This window comes from Sinohyriopsis cumingii, chromosome 9, assembly GCF_028554795.1.
Source record: "Sinohyriopsis cumingii isolate HCF-2022 chromosome 9, ASM2855479v2, whole genome shotgun sequence".
In the NCBI taxonomy this organism is placed as follows: Eukaryota; Metazoa; Mollusca; class Bivalvia; order Unionida; family Unionidae; genus Sinohyriopsis; species Sinohyriopsis cumingii.
Window position 1 is genome coordinate 53537067 of NC_142969.1, and position 12295 is coordinate 53549361.

A 12295-nucleotide genomic window follows, 5' to 3' on the forward strand; every position below is an offset into this window, starting at 1 on the left:
TTTAGTTAATACCGTACAGTTATTTTAGCATGTCATGCAAAATATAAATCTTTTCAAAAGCCAAGTCGGGAGATTAAATCCGAAAACACACAGATTGGGACCTACTATCAGGAAGATTTTTGTTGCATATTTAAGCTTTGTTTTCACTAAATTTCTCCAATTTTTCAGGTCCAATACATGTGAAATTCTCAAAAAGGTCGCGCAGTTTCTCCCTGTGGAGTCTGCTATTTGCCCCCCCCTTCATATTAAATACAATAGCTGAAGGTTGACAAATAAACCATGCCCTTTTTTTGTTATAACTAACAATGCCTAAAATGGGTGTGAATTTATGTAAACAGTTCAATGTTGTCTCAAGTTACCATACATGTGATAACAATTTCCCACATTTTATATCACACCTTGTTGTTAACTAGTATATGCATATAACACTGTTAACTCAATAACAAATTTTTTCCGAACTGATTTTTTTTTTTGGGGGGGGGGGGAACATATGCTCTGTGATATGCTTCTTCACTCCTTTTAATTTAATGATGGTAATTAATGCTTATTTATATGGTATATTAATGCCAGGTGTTGACTCATGTAAGTTTCACTGGTGAGAATGGAGATCCTAGTTTGCTTGTTGAGAAAAATTCTACAGCATTCAGTGATCATTCTTGGGAGTTAGGAAGCAATTCACTATAAGCAATGCAAAGCATGTCAAGCGTGGCAAAAATAAATTTCTGAACTCCTGTTTTACGTAAATGTTCTTTGTGAAGCTAGCCATAAAAAAGAGGGGAGGGGCATTTAATTACTCAGTGCATGAAATCAACGGTTGCATTATATGTCACTTATCTTGCATTGCGAAGTACAATCATAGGACTTTAGTATTAAAAAGTCCTTACAAAACTATTATTTGGAGAATAATATAGTTATGCTTAATACCAGGTGTTTCTATTAAAAAAATGAGCACGACACTGTAGATATCAGGAAAGTAGATATTTTACATTTGATAATGCATTTTTTTTCAGGTGACTACTGTGCACTAACCATGATGCGGTATGCAAAAACTATGACAGTAGCGAAGATCACTGCTATTAGTAAAAGTAAAAATGTCATCACTGCCATGAGGAACACTTTCTTTGTGGCTTACTACAATCTGGCTATGATGTCTGCAGTGTGGCAGTATATAGTGATGTCTAGCACTGGGGCATTATGCCGCAGACATGTAGCATTATGTCCCCACCCAGTCACATTATTCTGAAACCAGACTGACCAGTCCTAACACTAACCTTGTAATGCTGAGCAGCTAGCAAGGCAGATGTTAGTACCATTTTTGTAAGTTTTTGGTATGACTTGTGCAGGGTTCCAACCCACGACCTCCCGCTTCCGAGGCAGACACTCTAACCACATTGCTCCATTAATGCCATTTTTTTGCTACTTATAAATATATATTAACATAATCAGAATATGTATAATTATAAATTAAATATTTATGGCATAAAAAATTAATGATTATTTCCATTTCAGGGTCCCAAGACCTTAAAGTAGATGTGCACACATCGTATGACAGTCACAAAAGCACCAGGGAGTTTCAGCAGTCATTGGCCAATGTAATAGTTGTCGAGATGGTTACAGAAGTCAAGGAATCAGCATCATGTGACATTCTATAACATTTTAATAGTGCAAAGCAGTCATGTCATGCTTTTGGTCAATAAAGTAATAATTATCCCATCTTTTTCAATTTTCATTGCCTATTACTTTAACAGACTTGGAAAAATATCCACTACTTGTTCTGGCGACATTATTTAATATTGGCAACAAAATATGGAGGTTGACAAATTTTTGAGCGACTACTTTTTAAAAGCCAGGACCATCCTTGTGCAGTCATGATATTATGATGGGTTTGCTCTGTCCATCTGTCAACAAGTAAGCCACTTTTGAAAGTTCTATCCAAGTTTAGATGGTACTGGCCGTCTTTTACAACAGGCAGCGGCCGAGTGGTCTAATGCGCTCTCTGTTATGGATCACTGCCATCTCACCTCTGTCTGCATGGGTTCGAGTCTCAGATTTAGCCAATGTGGGTATGTGAGAAAGCTTGCCAGTAGCTTCTCGTGCATCGGTGGTTCTTTCCGGGTTCTTCCACCACCATTAATAATGGCCACCATGTATAGCCTATCATGTGCTGAAAAATGGCGTTAAATCCTACCACAACAACAACAGGCAGCTAATTATTCCCCTTACCCACTTATATTTATATCTGGCATGTGGGGATAGCCAAGTCATTTGTTTATGTGTATGGAAGCAATACAAATAGTTCCATACCGCAAACAAGTGCATTATAAGTAACGACTGGTAAGTGGTAATGTTTCAAAATGTCAAACTGAAAATCTGAGGCCTGTAGAAAAGAAAATCCTCATTTTGTGCACTAAACACAAACCAATCTATGATCAGATCAAATTTTATTTAACCTGCTGCATTTCTGGGTCTAAGCTATTTGTTACACTATAACACCTCAACAATTAGGCCTATGCTGTTTGTTGCACTGTAACCCTGTAGCAATTTAGGTCTATGCTGTTTGTTACGCTGACAATTTCAAACAAACAATTATGACACGCACAACATCACAGCTTAAGCCAGTAAATGTTACATTTCAAAACACCACACTGAGCCACTCAAGCACTGATCACTGTATGGTTACAAACAAAGTATCAAATCCTGTAATTTAATATGAAAAATAAATCAAAGAACAAAGGTTATTTTCCAAGAAGAGTAAATAAATTGCGAGAGACAATGCACCGGTAGCTGATTAAGCAATTTTACCAACTTGCAATTTCCATCCAAACATGCACACTTTCAAGTAAGTACACATTCACTATGAATATAATTTGCATACATGTACAATTTATGTCTATAATAAACATATAACACAGATCTGTTTAAAACTTGTAAATAAAGTATTGCTTAAAACCAATGTAAAATAAATACTAAGAAACAGAGGACATAACTAAAATAAGCAAATGAAAACACAGATATATATCGTGCATTTCTTGCTTTCCTTTCACTCCCTGTTCAGCTCAGCTTCCTCTGTCCAAAAATTCAAGCCTAGCTTGACCCCTGAAGTGCCCAATATCAGGAAAATAGGTATAAAGATTAAATTATGTCACATGAGGTGCATATACTATCTTAATCAAATACAAATACTAACCAACAACTCCTGTTGTTCCATCTCCTATTTCATCATCCTGCGACTGCGACAACTGAACCATGAGTTTGGCAATCTGGTGCTCAACATCCATGTTCTTCAAAATTGTGGCACCATCATTCGTCACGGTGACATCTCCATCAGAACTAACAAGGATCTTGTCGAGGCCTTTTGGTCCGAGAGATGTTCTCAAAACACTGGAGACACTCTTGGCAGCCATAATATGGGACTGTTTAAATGATAAAGAGGGAAAAAAATTACACGTTTTTTCTTTAGATATAATCAAAGCTATGACCTTGCCAAATTACACGTTTTTTCTTTAGATATAATCCAAGCTATGACCTTGCCAAATTCTTTCACTAAAGACAAGTATGGACATGACTTATTGCCTAATTTACATTTATAATCATGTACACATAACCACTATATCTGGCTCATACACAAACTTGCACACATAGCATAGTTCATCACGATGCTCAAGTAACAAATACTGGCAAAGTAAGCCCCATGTATCTGCATATCAATTTTACACTTGCGATATTGTCACAAATTCAGTTAATACAATAACAGATGTACAAGAAAACATAACTTTTCTTCCAAAATTTAATTACAATAATTCAAGTGTTTATAACAATTTCTAACAAGACCCTCCCTCTCTCATAAAATCAAATTTCTGCCCTGCTGGCAGCACAACTTAACCATTGCTGTCCCAGGCATCAGTCAGTTCCTACTGACATAGTCCTTGCTACACGATCTCCAAGCATTACTCTTACCTTAGGGTGATACTGCTTTCCACAGATGTATCAGCAATTTTAAAAATGGTCAACAGACTATGGATACATCGGTGTTGTTCTCACAGGAATTACTACAGAAAAAGTTACTGTTCTAAAGGAGTTAATGCTATGGGTGACAAGAAGATGGACTTTACTTACCATCCACATATAAAGATGTCTAAATAAATAATTACCAACCAGTGGCCAATATTCCAACCTTATTTCATGCGAAAGATCAATTTTAAAATAGTGCCTGACCTGGTTATCTCCGCTACCAGATAAAAAAGAGACTTTGTCTAGGTTTTAAAGAGCCCACGACTACATTACTCAGGAAATGATTTTTTTTTCTTCAATATTGTACTATAATTTTATTGGTTTCATTAAAAAAATATTCATCAACCTAATCCAATTTTGGCATTCCCAGCTTCCATCACATTCCAACCAGCTGAACAGAACAAGAAAATATGTCCATTTGCTACTCTCAGATTTGATTCCATCAGGATAAAGAAAACAAAGCTAGTATAATCAATTAGATTTAAATTTGTGGAAGGGTGTCAACATGGGCTACCATTGTGAGATATTTCTGAATTCCTCATTCTCCTCCCAGCAAACTTGGGAACATGTTACACAAGGCCCTTATTGAGGCAGTAAGACATATCACTAGTCCTACAATGTAAGACACTGACCCTAAGATTTTTGTTTTTGGGGTTGAGAATTTACTGCTGAAATAAAGGCACTGTGTAGCTTGTTCTGATGCCTTTTTAACCCTGCAGACCTCCCAACCCCAACAAGTCCATCTCAGTAAGACAGCCGATTTTTTTCCCCTGTAAGATTGACCAGTTTTCAGTAAGGTGTAACAAAATATCAATTACTGCTACTGTAAAGCTGGAAAACGTAATCAAAAGTTTGATGCAGCAATTATAGCATTATGTTCAACTGAAAAGTTTGTACGAGTAGATCTTATTTACCACTAGTACAGTTGCACAAACTTTAGTTCCAAAGCCTATGCAACTTGATGGATTGTTGCTACCTCTCAACTTGACGTAATTCTTGGAAATTCTTTGTCAATTTCATATGACAATGGCAATCATATCTAGAGCCACAAGATGCACTCAAATTGGCATATGATGTACAATAAACATAATTGTGTCCTTTCCATATTTTATTCACAAGAATCTGAATATTACTTTTTAAAGGATTAAAGACATAACAGAGGCTATTATCACAATTTCTGAGAAAATAAATCATTACTATTGATTTCATGCAGGTATATTCTGATGAAAGGTTCAAGTTTACTGGGCCAGCTAGTAAGCAGCTATCCCATGCCAACACCAAATGGTGTCAGCGAATTCGAACTTTTCAACAGGGAATGGACTCTACACCCCAACATCATGTCCAAATAAATAAAAAAAAATGGGGTGGCAAGGATCAAGGAAACTCTAAGTACATGTTAGTCCGATAAATCAACCCCCCAAAACTATGTTGATTTATGATGGACGATATGTGGGTCTGATGTCACCTGATCATTAAAATGCTTAATCTTGCTGCATGCAAATCATTCTGGAACGATCATGCGTACACTTTAGACATACCGGTAATTTTTAACAGCCAGATCTAGCTCAAAATTTAAAATGGCCACAGGACCGATGGTTGTGCTATTCCACATTGATTTACATGTCACCAAACATAGAATTTACTCCAGAAATATAATGTACATGCATAGCTGCCAACCTTCCAGGCTTGCAATTAGTGAAAATAGGGATAAAAATTAGTGAATCTGGACATGAATTAGTGAAAAATGCTATGACAATAACTCCATCCCCTCTGACCGTCAATACCTGTACGAAATAATTAGGCAGATTCCACCTGGAACTTAAGCAGACTCCAGGTGGAATCTGCCTAAAATGTTAAAAATCTGGTTAATACAAAGGCGGACATGGAAAATTTGAGAAGTCAAAGATGAATCCATCTAGAGTCCGTCTAACTCTAAGATGGACTTTTATCAAATTCCTGCTATAAATACATCTTTAGGCATAATTTTGGACTTGGTTGATTTTCCACCCACCATCTAGGTGGAATTAGGAACTTAGTCACTGGCAATTCTATTATATGAAAGGAGGAATCTGGACTTAGTTTATTTTCTAACCAACATCTAGGTGGAATGAAGAACTCAGTCATTTACATCAGTTAAATAAGGCATAATTAGGACTTGGCTTTTGTGTGCCTGTAAAGTTAAATGACTGAAAATATAGTGATATTCTGTGATTGTAATATCAGTGACAGTTCAATAAAAATATCAATAAGATATAATAACATTTATTGTTTCTTGTACAATTTGAATGATTTTCAGCAGCATTTATATTTCCTGTTTCTGATACTGTAGCTGTAATTTTATTGTTTATTTTGGGCACAATTTATAACTTCTTTCCACATCTTTCCTTGTTAAATTTCTTTTTCAAATTTGTTGTTGTATTTTTGTTTAACTTCAATTGGATTTAACTGCCCTCAAACAAGTTTTCATCTTGTTTTCCATTTTAAAACAGAATTTCGCTTTTCTCCTGACCTGAATTTCCTCGATATGGACCCATTTTTTTAATATTGTCTCCGAAACTTTTTTTAAATAATGCTCTATCCGGTCCCATTCCGCAACGAACTTTCATATAAGTATTTGTTCCATTTATTGTTTAACAGAGGATCGTTGTATAAAGCTTTCTGATTGGTCAAAATTTTGTAATTGCCCAATGAATCGTCGCCTAACAGAAACTGATGGGAAAGAGCATGTTTGCTAAACATGGCGATTCGAATTTTCGAGCGGGATACGAGATTGAATAACCATTTGAAAAATGTGCGGCAATGAGAATAGCTTGAATGTAAAGTTGATGAGAATAAAATTGGTCAATCTGTATGAAGACTGAACGCCAGGACAAGCATTTTGCTTTTTGTGCCATAAAGAGCTTTACAGTAGCGGCTAACATGCTAAATAGGACAAGGAATTGAATCAGGAATCAGGATGATTTCGAAGTAATACAACTCCAAACTGATTAACTTCAGAATTTAAGGAGGGACGTGTAGATCACTGGTGGGAATTGTTGCCAGATATCCATGTCTATCAAAGATAGTCATATCTTTGCAGAATTTTCTTGGCTTAAAAGTAAAATCTACTTTCAATATTGTGAGGCATTATTGTGCATATTATCAAAATATTCTTGGTGTGTTGGAATTCAGTGTAAAAAAAAAAAGAGTATATCATGATAAACGTTTGTCACGGCTGCTTATGGAACAAGGACTAATTCAAGAGACCACAACAGCATCATAGTTTGTGCAATCAAAAATCCTGTCTACAGTACAAGGGACATAAGGCAGGCCCCTAGCTTTTCTTCTTCTCATAATCAATGTCTCAAATGGATGTTTTTCTGTAATTATGCATTATTTTCAAGACTGAATTTTTCAGTGCAGATTAATATTTTATATTTTATATATGTTTATATGTTCACAGATGCCTGTGCATATGTTCCAGGCTTGATACTTTGATTTTTAAAACCACTTAATTATTTAGTGTCAGATACTTCATATCATGTTGTATATACTGTATATGTTGTACATCACAGATAGAAGGCCTCAAGGTAGATTAGTTCTGTAACTAATTGAATTACCTTCTCTAAATAAAGTCATTATTATTATTATTATTATTATTAACTCCCATTTCTCTTGCCTTGGATGTCATATAATTACAACATCAGTAAAATTGTTTTCATGCACACTTAAATATCACCTTGGTTAATAAAGTTCTGTTTAATTCATAGCCATTATTTCTTTGAAACCTGCTGAAATGTCTGAAACACTAAAAACCTTCAGTAAAATACTATATAATGATCAAAATTTTAGTGAAATCTTACAAAAGTTTTAGTTAAATTTTTTGCGAAACCTCACAAATATTTCAAAGAAATTTGAGTGAGACCTCAACGTAATTTCAATGAAAGTTTTGGTCAAAATATGTGTGAAATCTCACCAAACTTTAAAGTGAAATGAAAAATACTTAAGTGATGCCATCATGGATTAGATTTTGTATGCAAGAAAGAAAATGGCATTGCCCCTTTGGACAAGAAAAACCTAAATCTTATTTGATAATGTCTGTCAAAATAAAATTTATGATCCATTTTAAATATTACTGTGAATATTTATCATTGATTCCCAATAGTGTCTAAAAATCATTAGGCAGTTTAATAGAAATCTGAAGTATATTTTTATGGTTTAGGCAGAAATTGCTTTAAAAAACCCATCTGAAACCCGCCTTGACATTTTCATTATTGGATGGGGTTTCTACAGGTATTTCCATCTAATTAGGCAGAAGTAAAGATTCCGCCTAGTAACAGTAATTTGCATATTTCGAGCTATATTCCACCCTGAATCTGCCTAAAAGTGATAATAAGGTGAATTTAGGCTAAATAAGCGGAATAAACAGATTCCGCCTAGTAGACAGAATAAACAAATTCCACCTAGTACGCGGAATAAACTAATTCCACCTAGCAATAGATGGACTAATTTGCATATTTCGAGCTGTATTCCACCCTGAATCCGCCCTGAACCCACCTAAAATTTATAAGTGGAATCTAGGCTTTAAGTGAAATCCACTTTAAAATTCCACCTGGAATCTGGTTAAAGTCAGGGCGGAAGTTTTTGTACAGGTACAACACTATATCAAGATCGCAATACAAAACTAAAACACTACATATATGCAGAAATATATCTGCATTTCTATTTATTATGGTATTTATAAACTTCACTTGTTCTTGTGGTTATTTACCAAGACATGATACTGTGGCAGACTTGAACTTCCTCAACTGCTAGATCATAAATTTGTTTTCCAAACAGTTCAGACTTTTGTCTGCTGGTTGATCTTGGGGACTAAAATTGCTGACAAATTTTCTGCAGCTAAGAAGGCCCTAAAGTCTGTCTTACTTTTCCTCACTAGAGAAAATACTCTTTCGCTGCCACTGTTGCTGTTAGGAATGCACAGGAGCTGCAGTACTTCTGGTTCTTCAACAGGAAAATTTGGAAGCAATCTCTGAGTCCAGGAACGTTTGTCGGAACAAATGTTTAGCATAGTCTCCAGCTCATAAAGATAGACTGTGTTCAACAAGAAAACTCACAAATAATGCTTCAGTGTTGGTAGCATGCAGGTCTTCCGCCGATGGTTTAAAATATTCCAGAGCGGAAATCTGAGAATTCTTAATTTTCCCAATTTTCTCATTGTTTTTTTTTTTTTTGCAACTGATGAGCTTCCTCACATAGTCTCTAACACAGGGGCTCATTACAAAGAAAATTTGGAGTATCCATCCCTGAATCAATATGTTACAGGTTAGAACCCCCATCCCTTGATTCAAGGACGGAAACTCCAAATTTCTTTTTAACAAGCCCGTGCAGTCTGTGCCACCATGCCCAATACTAAAATTTGTGGCACACTGTGCTAAAAGCATGATGTATATCAATGTTTAATGGCAGAATGCACGGCCAATTTTTTATATATTCCAAATTAAATTTCACTTTTTGAGCAATACATTTCTTTTTCATTTATGGTGAAGACAATTTCAAGATCTTACATGCGATGCCGAACGGTAACTTAAATCAGTGTAGGTGATGCATGTGCTGAGCAAAATTCCAGTTAGGCCACAGTTTCTCTCGAAAGCATTTGTAAAACTACTCTTATACATATAGATTAAAATTGGCTAAAATGCTTGCTACCGGGCCAACCGTACCAATCGTCTGTAGTTCTACTAATATCGCAACCTGCAGTAAAGAACCTTTTCAGCAACTGCCAATATCACAACTAGCGCTTAACGGTTAATCTTTTATTTTATTAAAGATTTCAAATAATTGAGAATTGGAGATTTCGTGAATTTTTGGCTTGCAGTGTGAATGCGTGAATCGCTGAAAAAGTCGTGAATTTAACGCCAAATTCATAAGGGTTGGCAGCTATGTACATGTCACCAAAAAAAACTTCAGCCAACAGTAGTTCCACAGCCACAAGAAATACTGGTAAGTGTATAAAAAATGTACACCAATGTGTGCAGACAAAAGTGTCTGCAAATAATTGCAGCTTTCAACGAATGGGTGATATCAGTCCTAGTCCTACAACATAAGACACATTACCCGATACTTTTATTCTGGGGGGGGTGATAGGTCTTACTGCCTAAATAACGGTGCTGTGTAGTGTTTTGATGTCGACTAACAGTATAACAAAAGTAAAATTTTCTGAAATATCACACACAACCGTTAAACCAATAATGACGCTTTCCTACAAAGTAAAGTTATGTTTTTGTCAGACTTTATTTATCCTGATGTCTTTTCTCTAATAAATTCCAATTCTCACAAAAGAAATGGACTCTTTTTTCAAGTTTTGTTGGCCTACATTTCAGCTGGCTGGAAAGCGGTAAAAGCCGGGAATGCCGAAATCGCGTTAAGTTTAAATATTCTTTAGCCAAACGAATAAAAACATATTATGCCTATTGGAACCATAAAGGAACGTTTCATTTCATTTAAGAAACATATCCGCCACATGAACCTACTTAAACATACTTCGGCATACCTCAACTACCGTCGCAATGCCAAAAATTCAAATGCATGTCACCGGAACATGAAAATTCATTTATTTGTCAGTATATTTTCATTTCGCCAGGATAAAGACAGCACAGTAAGTATATTAATTACACATAAATTTGTGGAAGAGTGTCGATATATGCTGCCAAATTTGGATATTCCTGAAACTTTGACTACTTGTTCCAATGTCAACTACATCAGAACACGCTATACAAGGCCGTTATTTGCATAGTAAGACATAGCACTAAAACAAAACCAACATGTACTATGTCTTACACTGTAGTATTATTATCAGTCCCTAACCCGAAAGTCATCATCTTCACGGGTGAGGGGCTGTTTTATCGGTCTAAGTACATGAATGACTAGTCCTACATGTAAGACATAGCACATTTTGATTTTGTTGAGGTGCTATGTCTTACTATCCAAATAACGGCCTTGTATAGTGTGTTCCGATGTCGTTGACATCGGAATGAGTAATCAAAGTTTCAGAAACATCTCACACATTTGGCAGCCTATATCGACATTTTCCCACTAATTTATGTGTAATTAATATACTTACTGTGCTGTCTTTATCCTGGTGGAATGAAAATATGACACTAGCAAAAGGGTGCATTTTCACGTTCCGCTGACATACATTTGAATTTGTTGCAATGCGACAGTAGTCGAGGTATGCCAAGTAAGTTCAAGTAGGTTGATGTTTGTGATTTGTTTCTTGAACGAAATGAACCGTTGCTTACAGTTCCAATAGGCATAATATATTTTTTATTCGTTTCGTTAAAAAATAATGTTTCAACTTTATTCGATTTCGGCATTCTCGGCTTTCATCGCTTTCCAGCCAACTGAAAAGTAGGCCAAATAAACTTGAAAACGGGTCCATTTCTTTTGTGAGAATTTGAATTTATTAGAGAAAAGGCATCATAGTAAGTAAAGTCTGACTAAAACATTATAACTTTACTTTGTAGAAAAGCGTCATTATTTTAGTTGTCAGTTTTGTGACATATTCCTGAAAAATTTACTTTCATAACGATGTTAGTCGACATCAAAACACACTACACAGCGCCATTAGTTAGGCTGTAAGACCTCGACGCCCACAACATAAATATCAGCGTCGGGTCTTACTGGTAGGACTAATGTATGACAGGCCAATTGTAAGCAATGATACGAGCCCCTGTGCTATGACCGATGTTACCGCATGAAGGGATCCAAAATAAACCATTTAGGAATCGATAACACGATATTTTACTATTCAATACAGAACGACTCCATCAAATAAGTAACGGATAGTAATCCCACTTCTGATGTTCCCCCATAAATTGATCTACCTTGTGAGCATCTAAACCGGTTAATCGTCTCTTTTGATCTTGATCTCGAATAATAATAAATGGCCTTCCATACTCATCGAATGCTATAGACCCTTGGGCAGCCATGGTTGCAAGGATGGCTCGTTTTCAACGTCGAGAGTTTCTGATTAAAACAGATTTAGACACTTATCATGCCGTGGAAATCACTAGAAACAACAAATATGTCTGCTAACTCTCGCAAAATACGAGACTCTCGTATTACACGAGAATAGAACTGGATTTATTGATTCGGCAAGTTTAAATAACGAACCTGAAAGAAACAAATATCAAACTTAGGAACACTGTATTGTTGTTCTTATAAAACTTATTTTATAAAATTGAAAATGTTACTGAGTAGTTTAAGTATATGTTGAAAATTATATTTCAAACTCATTTTAGTT

The 12295-nt window shown here is 35.6% G+C and overlaps 1 protein-coding gene across 1 annotated transcript in view; it reads right to left on the bottom strand.

The window, feature by feature from the left end:
* LOC149791826 (T-complex protein 1 subunit epsilon-like) overlaps window positions 1–12105 on the bottom strand; it is a 47005-nt gene extending 34900 nt beyond the window's left edge. The window contains exons 1-2 of the mRNA XM_089970337.1: window positions 11877–12105; window positions 3188–3413 (exon numbers count right to left, since the gene is read on the bottom strand). Coding sequence (XP_089826463.1) covers window positions 3188–3413; window positions 11877–11981 — 331 coding nt within the window. The 5' untranslated portion in view covers window positions 11982–12105. The remainder of the gene's footprint in view (window positions 1–3187; window positions 3414–11876) is intronic.
* Between the last annotated feature and the right edge of the window lie 190 nt (window positions 12106–12295).